The 16,514-nt window shown below is 42.7% G+C and overlaps 1 protein-coding gene and 1 pseudogene across 2 annotated transcripts in view; one reads left to right on the top strand and one right to left on the bottom strand.

Annotated features, from left to right (window-relative positions):
• Positions 1–2,330: 2,330 nt before the first annotated feature.
• LOC309564320 (syncytin-2-like) lies at positions 2,331–10,166 on the top strand (annotated as a pseudogene). Its single transcript has 2 exons — positions 2,331–2,416; positions 9,299–10,166. The product of its transcript is annotated as a syncytin-2-like (transcript).
• Positions 10,167–15,123: 4,957 nt separating this feature from the next.
• The window catches only part of RTN4RL2 (reticulon 4 receptor like 2), a 218,445-nt gene continuing 217,054 nt past the window's right edge, over positions 15,124–16,514 (bottom strand). The window contains exon 3 of the mRNA XM_082268267.1: positions 15,124–15,810. Within this exon, the coding sequence (XP_082124393.1) occupies positions 15,163–15,810 (648 nt within the window). The 3' untranslated portion in view covers positions 15,124–15,162. The remainder of the gene's footprint in view (positions 15,811–16,514) is intronic.

Raw genomic sequence — 16,514 nt, 5'->3', positions numbered from 1 at the left:
CAAAAAGCTGCCCAACTACATCCAAGAATGAGGAGTATCGTTTTCATCTATTTAGTTAGCTTAGTGTATTTTAGCGAAGGTAATGATAAACAGCATCCCAACCTATTGTTTAAAATGCATCTCCATCTGGCTAATGGGGCAAACAGGACTAATTGCTGGGTGTGCTTCAAACCTCACCTAGCCATTACACCCCGACAATGGCAGCAGTGCATGCTATAAACGATGTAGGTATTGGCATGAAGAAATATGGGACAATTGCCAAAACAACCGGGAGACACTTGTCCATAGAATTTAATGACACATTCCTAGAGGGTAACATAAGTCAGTGGCGTCACTAGGGTTGGTGTCACCTGGTGCGGTAAAACATGGTGTCATCCCCCCCCCCCCCTATATTCAGGCCGGGCAGCAGCTCAACGTTGGGAGTTTTTTGTAGCATGTTGCGATGGTCAATAAGGCCTAGAGGATATTAGGTCAGGCACTTCCTAATGGCTCAGTCCCTAGGAGCAGTAACGGATAATGGCTGACAGGCCATCCTGCCAGACCCAGCAAAAATGCAGCAGTGATCCCTCCGGTTAGACATTCGCTCCTTCTGGGTTGATCAGGCTGACTTTGGTCAGTAGTGTAGCCCGTCTGTACCCTGGCAATGACAAAGTCTTTCTTTCTCTGGTGGTGCTGGGCAGCAGCATGGCCCTCTCTCTGGTGGTGCTGGGCAGTGTGGCTCTCTCTGACTTCCCCCAGCACAGTCCTCTCTTTATGGTGTAGCACTCACTCCCTCAGCTTTTTCCCAGGTTCCCAGTCCTCAATCTCTCCCCCTAGCAGAGTGCATGCTGGTGGCTGTGGTCTGCTCCCTGTGGACTACAAATGGGGCTGCCAATCTTCCGGGACTACATGTCCCATGATGCCCCCCTAGTCTCTTCTGATTGGCCCTGAGCAGTGGCCAATGGGAAGGGAAAAAGACTGGGCAGTAAGCTAGGCGGCAATCAGATGAGAGCCGCTCTCTCTTCTCCTGCACTGCTGACAGGAGAAAAGAGGGGGGGGGGAAGTGGGGGAAGATAAACTGACAGCCCGCAGCTCGCTACCTGTTCTCTGGTGGACTGAGCGAGGAAAAGAGCCTGCTGTCACCGCTTAATCATACCTCCCAACTTTTGAACTTCAGAATGAGGGACACTGGAGGAGTGAAAAGACCTGCGGCATGCTAGGTCGCGGTAAATTGTGGGAGGAGCTTAAGGGATATGTTTAAACAAAACGCAGGCTTCCTTGTACCTATAAAATATGCTTTGATTGTTTTGTCTGAGCCTACCTTAAAGAATAAATTCAATAAAATAGTCAGGGACTGCATAGCAACCAGCAACTGTTGAGACAATGAAGACTTTGGTAAGAAGTATATAATGTACAGTATTGTGTATATAGTCCGGGAGTGTGTAAAGCAGAGCACAGGGGTTGGGGAGTGCTGCATCCAGTGACGGGTTTAGGATACATATTGCAGGCTGCAGGGGTCCAGGGTGTTTAATGCAATGGGTTCAAGATTTAGATGAATGTAATGCACAGAGGGCTGTAGCCAGTGCCAGGTTTAGGAGTACATGGTACACACAGAGAGCATGGTCCAGGAGTACATAATGCACAGAACGCAGGGCCCAGGAGTGTGTAATGTATAAAAAAAAAAATCAGGAGTACAAAACAAAAAGAGTGCAGGAGACAGGGGTGTGTAACTCAGTGTAGGGGTAAGGAAAGGGCAAAATTCCTCCCACATACAAGAGATTGTCAGAGACTACAGACATGATAAAGGAGATGGTCAGAGACTGTGGAAATAATACAGGAGATGGTCAGAGACTACAGACATGATACAAGAGATTGTCAGAGACTACAGACATGATACAAGATATGGTCAGAGACTACAGACATAAAACAAGATATGGTCAGAGACTGCAGACATAGTACAGAGGTTGTCGAAGCCTGCGGACATAGTACAGGGGTTGAAAAAAGTCTGGCGCTCTAAATTGTTACCATCATGAACAAGTGTTATGTGATACAAAAACTTGACCTTATTAAACAATTGTGATGATTACAAAAAATAAAATACAGAGTGAATAAATATTCCTTGAAAGAATATTACTTAAAACAAAATTATGCAATTGTCACACAGAATAAAAAGTCCAAATGTGAAAAGTGATGACAATCGTGATACAAATGGGATGTGAAGGTTTCCCACCACCTCACAGATTTGCTTCTTACCAGAATTGGGTTGGTAAAGGGCAGATAGCAGAAAAATCGGTCCAAATGCAGGGGGTGGGAATGCCACTTACCTCTCTGCACATGGACAGGATTAAGATATGACGGTCAACTTCCAACTACCTACACTTCTCATTGTCTCCTATGTATCAGATCTCCGTCTACCGCTGGTATTTGACATTTCCAGGTATTTCAAATACCGACTTCCCCACCAGGCGAAGTGGCTCTTCCCACTGATCCTACATAAAGAAGTAAAAGGACCTCGGATTGAGCTATATGCCAGGAGCGCCAGGAGTCCCTCTTTACATATGAATATTTATTCACTCTGTATTTTATTTTTTGTAATCATCACAATTGTTTAATAAGGTCAAGTTTTGGTATCACATAACACTTGTTCATGATGGTAACAATTTAGCGCACCACTATCATCACTATTTATTCCTATTGGATCTTTGGTTGCAGCTCACATACATTTATCAGCGCACTTTTTTACATGCATTATAGTACAGAGGGTGTTGGAGACTAGGAGCATGCTTCTGTGATATACAAGAGACTGGAGACATAGTACATCATGGCATATTACAGCAGCACTCTCCTAAAACAAAGTTAAATTTTCTTGAAATTAAAAAGAACATGAAAGATCCTTTCCAGTGATAATGTGCCAGCAGTGCAAGGGTTACCTGCAATTTACCTTGTCCCAGCTTCTTCTATCCTGACAGAGAATTCCATAATCAGCAGCGTGGTGTGCCTCCTCCCCCCTCCTCCTCTCCCTCCTCCCCCCTCCTCCTCTGTGTACACAGGAAGTAAACATCACAGGAGGGGCGGTTTCAGTTCAGTGTACTCCGTCCATACATACACTACAGTGAGAAGTGAAGAATGGAGGCAGCTGGGGAGACATCCCGGGCCGATGTCACCCCTCTGGCGGGTGTCACCCGATGCGGACCGCCCCCACCGCACCCCTATAGTGACGCCACTGACATAAGTTACAGTTCCAAAGTTAGTCCTGACTCTTGCTTTTTGCTGGCCAATCCAATTTGGGTATTGTGCTAGAGATGTATAGAACTGTTCGCCGGCGAACAGTTCCCGGCGAACTTAGCATGTTCGCGTTCGCCGCTGCCGGCGAACATATGCGATGTTCGGTCCGCCCCCCATAAGACATCATTGAGGCAAACTTTGACCCTGAACTTTACAGTCAGCAGACACATTTCCAGCCAATCAGCGTACCTCCCTCCCACACCCTCCCACCTCCTATAAATAAGCAAGGGCAGCATCCATCTTAGATCATTCTGAAGCAGTGTGTGTAGTGAGAGTAGGTAGAGCTGCTGCTGCTGCTGTTAAGCTAGGGACAGTTAGTCAGTGTTCCTGGTCTTGCAGTGTTCTTGGTCCACTACTGCTGTAATATCAGCACCCCAAAAAGCCCTTCTAAGGGCTGGTATTTGTGTTTTTTTTTTTTTTTTTATATATATATATATATATATATATACCTAGCGTCCCCAAAAGCCCTTTTAAGGGCTGGTAATTGAGTTGTTTCTTCATATATATATATATCTATATCTATCTAGTGTCCCCAAAAGCCCTTTTAAGGGCTGGTAATTGAGGATTTTTTTATTTATATATATACATATACAGACCTACCACAGACTGTACTGTGTGCACACCACACTCATTTCGGGTGGCACAGGCACAGTACCTGGCATTTTAAAAAATATTTTTTTTTCCTCTGTCATAATTGCAGTGAGTGCTGTGTCAGGTCCACAGAGTGCACTGTACCCACTGCAGTGCACTGCCCACCACTGATATATATACGTTGGCACAGCATCTTGTTGCAATAAATTGAAAAAAAAAATATTTTTTATTATTGCAGTTGCCTGGGCTGCCAGTGACTGTCAGGTCCACAGAGTGTACTGTGCCCACTGCAGTGCCACTGTGTGCCCACCCACCACTGATATATAAGGTGGCACAGCAGCTTTCAAAGTAAAAAAAAAATATATATTTTTTTAAATTGCAGTTGCCTGGGTGCCAGTGACTGCTGTCAGGTCCACAGAGAGTGTACTGTGCCACTGCCCACCCACCACTGATATATAAGGTGGCACAGCAGCTTGCAAAGTAAAAAAAAATATATATATTTTTTAAATTGCAGTTGCCTGGGTGCCAGTGACTGCTGTCAGGTCCACAGAGAGTGTACTGTGCCACTGCCCACCCACCACTGATATATAAGGTGGCACAGCAGCTTGCAAAGTAAAAAAAATATATATATTTTTTTAAATTGCAGTTGCCTGGGTGCCAGTGACTGCTGTCAGGTCCACAGAGAGTGTACTGTGCCACTGCCCACCCACCACTGATATATAAGGTGGCACAGCAGCTTGCAAAGTAAAATAAAATATATTTTTTTAAAATTGCAGTTGCCTGGGTGCCAGTGACTGCTGTCAGGTCCACAGAGAGTGTACTGTGTCACTGCCCACCCACCACTGATATATAAGGTGGCACAGCAGCTTGCAAAGTAAAAAAAAATATATATTTTTTTAAATTGCAGTTGCCTGGGTGCCAGTGACTGCTGTCAGGTCCACAGAGAGTGTACTGTGCCACTGCCCACCCACCACTGATATATAAAGTGGCACAGCAGCTTGCAAAGTAAAAAAATATATATATATTTTTTAAATTGCAGTTGCCTGGGTGCCAGTGACTGCTGTCAGGTCCACAGAGAGTGTACTGTGCCACTGCCCACCCACCACTGATATATAAAGTGGCACAGCAGCTTGCAAAGTAAAAAAAATATATATATATTTTTTAAATTGCAGTTGCCTGGGTGCCAGTGACTGCTGCCAGGTCCACAGAGAGTGTACTGTGCCACTGCCCACCCACCACTGATATATATGCCTGCAAGAGAAAAAGCCAGCCGCAGAGAAGCCGTATTCCTGAAAATATAAGAAAAATGCTGTTTTTTAGGGGTTCTGGACATGCTACAGAGCTGAAACTTGACAGGTACACTTTTTAGACCCCCCAGACACTAAATACAAAAAATGACATGCCTGCCTAAAAAAATGCCCGCTAAATGCCTGCAAGAGAAAAAGCCAGCCGCAGAGAAGCCATATTCCTGAAAATATAAGAAAAATGCTGTTTTTTAGGGGTTCTGGACATGCTACAGAGCTGAAAATTGACAGGTACACTTTTTAGACCCCCCAGACACTAAATACAAAAAATGACATGCCTGCCTAAAAAAATGCCCGATAAATGCCTGCAAGAGAAAAAGACAGCCGCAGAGAAGCCGTATTCCTGAAAATATAAGAAAAATGCTGTTTTTTAGGGGTTCTGGACATGCTACAGAGCTGAAACTTGACAGGTACACTTTTTAGACCCCCCAGACACTAAATACAAAAAATGACATGCCTGCCTAAAAAAATGCCCGATAAATGCCTGCAAGAGAAAAAGACAGCCGCAGAGAAGCCGTATTCCTGAAAATATAAGAAAAATGCTGTTTTTTAGGGGTTCTGGACATGCTACAGAGCTGAAACTTGACAGGTACACTTTTGTGACCCCCCAGACACTAAATACAAAAAATGACATGCCTGCCTAAAAAAATGCCCGATAAATGCCTGCAAGAGAAAAAGACAGCCGCAGAGAAGCCGTATTCCTGAAAATATAAGAAAAATGCTGTTTTTTAGGGGTTCTGGACATGCTACAGAGCTGAAACTTGACAGGTACACTTTTTAGACCCCCCAGACACTAAATACAAAAAATGACATGCCTGCCTAAAAAAATGCCCGCTAAATGCCTGCAAGAGAAAAAGCCAGCCGCAGAGAAGCCATATTCCTGAAAATATAAGAAAAATGCTGTTTTTTAGGGGTTCTGGACATGCTACAGAGCTGAAACTTGACAGGTACACTTTTGTGACCCCCCAGACACTAAATACAAAAAATGACATGCCTGCCTAAAAAAATGCCCGCTAAATGCCTGCAAGAGAAAAAGCCAGCCGCAGAGAAGCCATATTCCTGAAAATATAAGAAAAATGCTGTTTTTTAGGGGTTCTGGACATGCTACAGAGCTGAAAATTGACAGGTACACTTTTTAGACCCCCCAGACACTAAATACAAAAAATGACATGCCTGCCTAAAAAAATGCCCGCTAAATGCCTGCAAGAGTAAAAGCCAGCCGCAGAGAAGCCATATTCCTGAAAATATAAGAAAAATGCTGTTTTTTAGGGGTTCTGGACATGCTACAGAGCTGAAACTTCACAGGTACACTTTTTAGACCCCCCAGATGCTAAATCCAAAGAAATTTTTTATTTTTATTTTTTTTTAATTTTTCCAATAATTGGCTCTCTATCAAAAAATTATAATTTTTAAGAACTTTTTTTTGCGTGATCCCTCTCCGGCATGCCACAGTCCAGGTGTTAGTCCCCTTGAAACAACTTTTCCATCACTATTGTGGCCAGAAAGAGTCCCTGTGTGTTTTAAAATTCGCCTGCCTATTGAAGTCTATGGCGGTTCGCCCGGTTCGCCGGTTCGCGAACATTTGCCGATGTTCGCGTTCGCCGTTCGCGAACCGCGAATTTTAGGTTCGCGACATCACTAATTGTGACAACTAGATGTGCTTTAACCTTAGTTTTTGCACCGGAAATACAGTGAGGTCCATAAATATTGGGACATCAACACAATTCTAATCTTTTTGGCTCTATACACCACCACAATGGATTTGAAATGAATATTAAAAACAAGGATGACCAGCGCTATGGAGTGTGTGAAAAGATAAAATGATAAATAAATAGAAATTCAAGATAAAATTAATAGGTGTAAGCTGCCACCAACCAACCCCTGCGTTGCAAGGGCTAAAATATGGGATAAAAAGGAGAGAAAGGTTGGTAAAAGGTGCTACCTGTGAATATACTACTAAAATGATACTGTGTATATAAAATGTGCATAAAACAAACAGTAAAATTCAAATTGGTATAAAGTGCAAAGGTGCCAGTGAACCACAATAACAAGGGGATTAAATCTCACAATCCCCCAATAGGGTGCTCAGTATATAAGAAATGCTATACCATGAGCGGAATGTGCAATAGGCAATAATTTGAAATGGAGGTGCACAAGTTGTGATAAAACTTTATTATAAATAATATACTATATAGTGCAGGTGATAAAATTCAGGTGATAAAATTAGAGTGCAAAAATTACAAATTAAAATGAAAAAAATATAAAGTTCAAATAAATAATGCGTAAATGTATATATTTTCTTTGAATAGATAAATGGTGAGCAAAATAAATAAATATAGGAAAGGGAGAGGCTCTTTCCTAAAAGGTGCTGTGTGCAGTATCCGTAATAAATCACCAATATTCCAGTGAATAAAAGAATATAGGAAAAAGTGGCTACACCTGTGTGGTCCACTAGGTGTCGCACTTCCAATACAACCTGTTGGTATGCGGTATGATGGTATTAGACAGGCTGATACATCCAGGGGTCCCCTCCGTTTTTAATGAGCAGATGTATTTGACAGATGATGATCAATCGATCTGTGTGCTCAAACATTAGGAAAACCCCATGATATAGTATACAAGGCGATTAAACACAAAGTGATACAGACTCACTGTGTAGGCTGTTCAAGATCAGTGTAACAGCCGCAAAGCTTCCGCGTTCCACGGCTCAGGCTCCGAAACCGGAAGTGACGTTTGACGTTAGAGTCCACCCTAGGCGTTTCGTCATAGGACGTCTGCTGGAGCGGCGTCAACTGTGCGTACTCCCGGCTATTAAATAGCCAGCCTGTGTCCTAGCAACCAAATAGCTTCACCTGGCGCCATCTTGGTGCTCGTACGGAGCTAGTCAGAGGCCATATTTCTCCTCTCTGCAGTGCCAGCTCGTATAAGGACATAAAAAGGCAGCTATATATCATCATTTCTGATCAGCCTACACCAACGAACAGAAAAAAGGAAAATATCCATCTTTATTATTCGAAATTGAAAAAAATGAAAAAATTGCATAAAAAATAAAAATAAAATGACAAAGGGAAGTAAAAAGAGGGAACAGCGTAGTGAAAAATTAAAACCTGCACCTCCGTTTCAAATTATTGCCTATTGCACAACATTCCGCTCATGGTATAGCATTTCTTATATGCTGAGCACCCTATTGGGGGATTGTGAGATTTAATCCCCTTGTTATTGTGGTTCACTGGCACCTTTGCACTTTATACCAATTTGAATTTTACTACAGTATTTGTTTTATGCACATTTTATATACACAGTATCATTTTAGTAGTACATTCACAGGTAGCGCTTTTTACCAACCTTTCTCTCCTTTTTATCCCATATTGAAATGAATATTATCTGCTCATATTCAGCCAAATGCTTCAGAACTCATTGGACGGCGCTTCACAGTGCAGATGGACAATGACCTGAAGCATACTGCGAAAGCAACCAAAGAGTTTTTTTAAGGGAAAGAAGTGGAATGTTATGCAATGGCCAAGTCAATCACCTGACCTGAATCCGATTGAGCATGCATTTCACTTGCTGAAGACAAAACCGAACAAGCAGGAACTGAAGACAGTTGCAGTAGAGACCTGGCTGAGCATCACCAGGGATGAAACCCAGCGTCTGGTGATGTCTATGCATTCCAGACTTCAGGCTGTAATTGACTGCAAAGGATTTGCAACCAAGTATTAAAAAGTGAAAGTTTGATTTATGATTGTTAATCTGTCCCATTACTTTTGGTCCCTTAAAAAGTGGGAGGCACATATACAAATTGTTGTAATTCCTACACCGTTCACCTGATTTGGAAGTAAATACCCTCAAATTAAAGCTGAAAGTCTGCAGTTAAAGCACATCTTGTTTGTTTTATTTCAAATCCATTGTGGTGGTGTATAGAGCCAAAAAGATTAGAATTGTGTCAATGCCCCAATATTAATGGACCTGACTGTATATTTATAGGATCTACAACCTGTAGGACAGGTATAACAGTCAATCTCACCAATGAAACTCCAGGCCTTTTTAATGACACCAACAGACCAGATTATATCTGCTGGAAGGACGGTTGTGACGTACAGACTAGGAGAGCAATCTTTCAGTCTTTTGTTACTGCTTAGTGCCCATGACCGTCAAGAAAATTCTTTATGTACGGTGTTGACAGGTCCCTATTACTTTTATGTATTTCTCTGGCTTATAAGGTAGTGCTCCCAAATGTGAAAGGTCTGTGTGCTTTAGTGGATCTCGTACCCGCATCATACATTGCCGCTGATCGTGAGGATCTGCTATTGCGAAGGAGGGCAAGGATGCAAGGGTGCAAGGCAGGACTCGCAGAGAACTGTTTTCTTCTCAGGATCAGGCATGGGCATGGTTCCTGGCTTGGACTGGGTGGGGGATCGAGCTGATGAAACGGTTGAATAATTTCTCGTCCATTGTGGATGAGATGTTCAATGAAACCGTTGAAGCTGTAAGGTAAATTATTCAAGAGCAAAGACAAATTAAAACTTTAGTACTGCAGGAGAAAATGGCACTAGATTATCTTTTAGCTTCCAAGGGGGGTTTTTGTGAATTCATAGTTGAAGACTGTTGTAGCTGGATAACAGACACCAGTGATAAGGTCCAGGCCCATATGGATAAGGTAACTTCACTGCAAGGCAGAGCCAAAGCAATAGCTAGCAAGGGCTAGAATCCTTTTAAGGCTTTGGGAGGTTTTGGGGATTTCTTGTTTAAATTGGATCTTGGTTGAAGGAAATAGGAGTATATATACTTATGTTGTTTTTGTTTCTATTCCTCCTATATGCCATGGTGAAATTATCCTGTTGTCTGTTCGACCAAGTCACCCAAGCCCAAGCAGATGACCACATCCTTATCGCTGAGACAAGAAGCCCCCAAAACCCTACCCCCTACATCAGATGCCAAAGATCCCAGCCCGACCGACGATCTACGCGTTTCATCATCTTATGCCCTCCCTCTAAAGTCACCTCCTGAGGAGCGGAATGTAAGTGTCAACATTTGTTTCCTTTTGACCCGTTATCTTTCTTTTTAACTTTTTGAAATGGATTGTTTTTAATGTATGAGAAGAGCTGTTCTTTTTATCTGGAAGAAGATCAAGATTCATTGAGCGACACATTAGACCATTTAACAAAGAGGAGGGTTGTTGTGGAAATTGTATTATCATTTGTGTGGACATTTTTCAGGAAGTGTTTTATTTAAATTGCCAGTATGTCTCCCAGTGTCAGTTTACCGGTAATCGCTTTGTACAGCGAATATGGCTTTAACTAGCATTGAGGAAAGACCTGTAGTTGTGGAAACCTTCCATTAAATGGAGACAGCATACCACTCGCCTGATCTCCCAAGCGCTCTGAGTGGCTAGCGAACGAGCGAAACACCAGTCCAGGTCTATAGCAGTGCGAGGCAAACTCCACCGCACACATTTATTTCAGTCAGCTGGCGAAGATATGTTTGTGATGTGGATTTATTATCGTTTTGATAAGTATCTGCCCTTTGTCGACAAGCGCGCTAGGTTTTCTTTATACAAAAGAGCCGTACATTGTACTTTTCAGTACCAGGGATTAGAGGCGCTTGGCACGTGATAAGATCTGCAAGTGCGCTTTTCAGCGCAGCGTAGTTCTCCACCCACCAAGTAAATTTCTATGCACCATACCATATTAATTTCCACCACTTTATACCTAGCACACACGGGGCGAATGTCGGGAAGCATCAGACAGTTCAAAAGAAACAAGCCGACATTTGGCTTGTGTGCACTGCAGTCTGTCTGTCTGGAGCATGAACAAAAAGGGTCTGCCAATCGGCTCCCAATCAGCACTCTCAGCCAGTGGCTGAGAGCTCTGACTGGAGTGTTCTGGCAGGTGGGGGTCCCCCTGCCAGAACACAATAGCACAGCTCCCAGCTCCATAGTGTTGTAGCACCCTCCTAGATAGGTGCTAGGTAAAGTATAGTTGTTTTTGCTCTGCCTGCTTACAAGGAGAGCCTGATCGATAGTTAGGCCTGTTGCATGTGTCCATGTGTGATTCACTCGGTCTGAGGTAGTGTCCCCACTGTATCCAATAGGGGAGCCTGTTGGACAGTGGAGGAAACCCCGCCAGTGACACACAGGCTTTTGTGGCTATCCCAGTGGGTGGGCACAAGAGTGGTGCATCCTGGGATAGGTCATAAAAGCCAGGGGCACATGAGACAGGGCGTCTTTGGGTGGGAAGCCAGGTCCCAGGAGGAGGGTGACGGTTGTCTCTATTCCTATCAGCAAGATAGGTGGTCACAGGCAGTCGGCCTAGTGGGCCAAGTGTGTTATGCTGAGCAAGGAGGTCCAGGATACTGACGAGTGGAGCTGAAGGCAGAGCAACCCAGGGAAAAACAGTGCCTGTAAGTACCGGCAAGCTTGCCAAGGGTCTGCCCAATAAGGGGACCACTCCAGTGGAGAGTCAGTGAACAAGAGACTAGTATGCACAGGAAGTGAGAAAGGGGGTGCCAAGTTAGGACCCTGAAGAGGAATTCATTCAGGAACATATCTTCTACTTCACTTCAGTGGCAAGGTGAAGCAGCAGCCTTGCGGCATACACTGCAGTCAGTTGTCCTCAGAAATTGTGCATAGTTCAAGTTGGAGTATCCCACTCATCCCTTCTCCCATCCAAGTTCTAAAATAAAACACAAAAACCAAATCTCCTGGACTGTTCATTGACTGAGCCAAGGACTTAAAGTGATAAATTTAACAGACTGTTGCTATGGCTAACCCAGGGGAATCCAATCTCAGTAGCCCCCTACGGGGCAGTGCTACAGTGTAAACAAGGATACAAGTGCAACCTATTAGATAAGGCTGTTCCAAAACACTTTGATTAAGGTCTGGACAATGCTTTTTGAATATTGTCTGATGTTTGAAGTCAGTAAAGTGAACCTGCTGCTATGCTTTGGCACTATGGACACAGATATTGGTGGTTATTTTTCTGTAAAACACCCCACTTACATTACAAACAAGGCACAATATTAGAAAGAATGACAGATTTCTCTGTGGGCTGAGATACCACTGCTCTCTTCCTGCTTGCCTTCTAGAGAAGCAAAAGAAGGGCCATTTATACAGTAATCCTGTTTTAAGGCAAGCTAGGCATTTTTGGAAAATGTGACTGTGTGAACAGCCACCAAAAGGTGACTTCGCCAATACAGTAAGGCAGTAGGTGGACTGTTGGTCTATAGTTTTTTTTTTGTAAAATCCTTTTTAATCTTTTACAGCAGGTTTGAAATATAATTGGTTTCCCAGAAAAAGGTGAATATTGCTGTGGAAAATTAAAAAGGAAAACCGAGTGTTTGTTATTATGATGAGACCCTTATGTTATATATATTGATAAGAATAGTTACAGACATATACACTATATTACCAAAGGTATTGGGATTGGGGTGCCTGTCTTTACAAGTACATGAACATTAATGGCATCCCAGTCTCAGTCCGTATGGTTCAATATTGAGTTGGCCCACCCTTTGCAGCTATAACCACTTTAACTGACTGAGATGGCTTAGGATTGTGTCTATGAGAATGTTTGACCATTCTTCCAGAAGTGCATTTGTGAGGTTAGGCACTGATGCGGACGGGAAGGCCTGGCTCACAGTCTCCGCTAGAATTCATCTCAAGGTGTTTATCGGTTCGAGGTCAGGACTCTGTGCAGTCCAGTCAAGTTCCTCCACCCCAAACAAATCTATGTATTTATGGACCTTGCTTTGTGCACTGGTGCGCAGTCATGTTGGAACAGGAAAGAGCCATCCCAAACTGTTCCCACAAAGTTTGGAGTATGAAATTGTCCAAAATGTCTTGGTATGCTGATTCCTTAAGAGTTCCCTTCACTGGAGCTAAGGGGCCAAGCCCAATCCCTGAAACATAATCCCCCCTCCACCAAATGGTTTGGACCAGTGCACAACGCAAAGTCCATAAAGACATGGCTGAGTTTGTTTGGGGTGGAGGACTTTGAGTGGCCTACACCTGACAGAATACCTTTGCGATTAATTCAAGCGGAGACTGCGAGCCAGGCCTTCTCATCTACATCAGTGCCTGACCTCACAAATGCGCTAGAAGAATGGTCAAACATTCCCATAGACACACTCCTAAACCCTGTGGACAGCCTTCCCAGAAGAGCTTAAGCTGTTATAGCTGCAAAGGGTGGGCTAACTTAATATTGAACCCTACAGACTAAGGCTGGGAAGTTATTAGGCCCCATTCACACCTGAGCATTTTGTAGCTTGAAGCTCCAAGCTATAAAACGCTGGAGGAGAAAAAAAATCAATTATTCTCTATGGCGATGGTTCTCATCTCCACTCCAAGTCGCCTAAAGCCAAACATCTGAAGCTCAAAAAAATTCTGAAGCTTTTTTTTGTAACCTGAATCGGGCAGATTTGGACATTTTTGGCATATTTTTATTCCCATAGAAGTAAATAGAAATGCGTGATTCGCACGCTTTTTGTTCTTTTGCACGTTTTGTCGTGTGACTTGGCACGTTTTTCTGAACCAGAAAATGGATGAAATCACATAGCAACAAATGTTGAAACAGATGATTTTTTATCTATTGGCTATTAAAAAAAGGCCCAAGAGCAAAAACACCACATAAAACATGCATAAACGCGCATGAAAACGTGCCAAAGTCGCTCATAAAAACACGCAAAGAGCCTACGCTCAGGTGTGAATGCAGCCTAAAAGTTCACTTGCGTTTAACCGCTTGCCGACTGCGCACAGTATATTTACTGCGGCAGTCGGCCCCGGCCAGGCAGAGTGACGTAGGTCTACGTCGCTCGCCTGTCACTCCTTCCAGAGCCAATAGCGGGCGGGCGCGCGCCCGCCGAGGCGCGCGCCCGCCTCGGCTCGTTCACGGAGGAGTGCGGGAGTGTGACTGGCGGACCCGATGTCCGCCGGTCACACTACGATCGCCGCTACAGCGGGAGAAAGACAGAGCGGCTTGTGTAAACAAGCCACCTGTCAGTTCTCCCTGTGTAAAAGTGAAGATCAAACAGTTCTACTATGTAGAACTGTTGATCTTTGTTTTTACACTAGTAGCCATGTCCCTACACAGTTAGAATCACGCCCCTAGGACACACTTAACCCCTCCCTGTCCAATACTGTTAACCCCTTCCCTGCCAGTGTCATTTTTGCAGTAACAGTGCATATATATAGCACTGATTACTGCAGTAATGTCACTGGTACCCCCAAAAGTGTCAAAAATGTCAGTCAAGGGTCCGATCTGTCCGCCGCAATGTCGCAGTACCGCAAAAAAAATCGCAGATCGCCGCCATTACTCGTTAAAAAAAAAAACACCAAAAATGACAAAAATCTTTCCCTTTGTTAGTAAACGCGATAACTTTTGCGCAAACCAATCAAAATACGCTTTTTGCGATTTTTTTTACCAAACATAGGTAGCGTAAAACAAATTGGCCGAAAATTTTAAAAAATTTTGATTTTTACATTTTTTTTTGGGGGAATTTCATATAAAAAAAAGTGAAAAATATTGTTGTTTTTGCAAAAATTACGCTCTTTTTTTGTTTATAGCGCGTGATCAAAAAATCGCACAGGTGATCAAATACCACCAAAAGAAAGCTCTGTTTGTGGGAAAAAAAGGACGTGAAATTCGTTTAGGTACAGCGTCGCACGACCGCGCGATTGTCCGTTAAAGTCACGCAGTAAAAAATCGCAAAATAACCCCTGGTCTTTTAGCAGGAAAATCCTCCGGTGGTAAAGTGGTTAAAGGCAGGCGTCCCAATACTTTTAGTAATATAGTGTAGATACTATAAAGCAATTTATATTTATAATATATAAAATAAACTGTGTTTTGGGGAATTTACCCAAAGTTAAGAACAATTTCTTGCTGGTACAAAAATAACAAATGCATATCTATTATATATATATATATATTTTATTTATTTTTTTCAGAAAGTAATTACAGAGTATAAGGTTATAATGGCTGAAAGAAATTTTTCGTACAACTCAAAAGTCTAGTTACACATTCACAATAAATACAGACACCATCAGTGTAATCCCAAGACCCCCAATAGACCTATTTGCACCATTGCCTATGTCTTCTCCTTCTACATTCTCCTCTGATCTATCTTCCCAACCTCTGATCTCATTCTCATTTAGCCCAGGCTGACCTCTGTAGAAAGAGGAAGGCTTGGGTGGAAATGATAATCCTGACAGATTCCCCGTGGGCAAGGGACTGTGTGAAGTGCAGAGGCGCATGTCCCGTTCCTCTAGAAAGCGCAAGTCCCTCCCCTTAAGAGCAGGAGGGGAAGAGCAAGTTACTGGGGAGCTGGAGACACCTGGGGAAGAACGAAACCAGCCCCATAGTGATCGACAACTGCAATCACAGTGCCATGGGTTTCCATTGAGGCGCAAGAACTGGAGGGAAGGAAGAGAACGCATAGAGTCTCCTGAGAGAGAAGGGAGGCTGTTGTTAAAGAGAAAGAGAATAGTAAGGCTGCTTAAACCTGTAAAAGCAGCAGGAGAAATAGTCACTAAGCGGTTACTATGAAGTAGAAGTCGATCCAGGCTTGAGAGGCCAAAAAAGGTTCCAGCTGGGAGCGACTGTAGAAAGTTTCCGTACAGAAATAGCTGTGTAAGATTTGACAGGTCACCAAAAAGGCCATCCTAAAAAAAAAAAAAAGAGAAGAAAAAAGTTAATGATCATCATTGTAAATAACAGAAAAAAAAGTTGATGCACCTTCTTTAAACTAAAGTTGTGTAAACAAGTTCTCATGTTAAAATATATCAGTTATACTAAATGCAGGTTCAAAAAGCCACACTGCATAAAACAGTGAACCCTGCCTTGTTCAAAACACCACTCTCAAGACAACTGTTTGCTTGATAATAGGTGGCACTGTTCTAGGTGAATACATGTTTTTTTATTAAGACACAAGCCTTTTTTTTTTAAAGAAAGGAAAGAAAGAAAGAAAGAGAACGAAAGAACGAATGAAAGATCGAAAGAAAGAAAGAAAGAGAACGAAAGAACGAACAAAAGATTGAAAGAAAGACAGAAAGAAAGAATGAAAGAAAGAAAGAAAGAAAGAAAGAAAGAAAGAAAGAAAGAAAGAAAGAAAGAAAGAAAGAAAGAAAGAAAGAAAGAAAGAAAGAAAGAAAGAAAGAAAGAAAGAAAGAATGAAAGAAAGAAAGAACGAAAGAGAAAGAAAGAACGAAAGAAAGAGAAAAAGAGAGAGAGAGAGAGAGAGAGAAAGAGAAAGAGAGATAAAGAAATAGAGAAAGAGAGATAGAAAGATAGAGAGAAAGAGAGAGATAAAGAAAAAGAGAGAGAGAGAAAGAGATAAAGAAATAGAGAGAGAGAGAGAGAAAGAAAG

The sequence above is a fragment of the Pelophylax lessonae genome, assembly GCF_965119305.1.
Source record: "Pelophylax lessonae genome assembly, chromosome: 9".
NCBI classification, from domain to species: Eukaryota; Metazoa; Chordata; class Amphibia; order Anura; family Ranidae; genus Pelophylax; species Pelophylax lessonae.
This window is presented reverse-complemented; position numbering and strand designations above follow the sequence as displayed.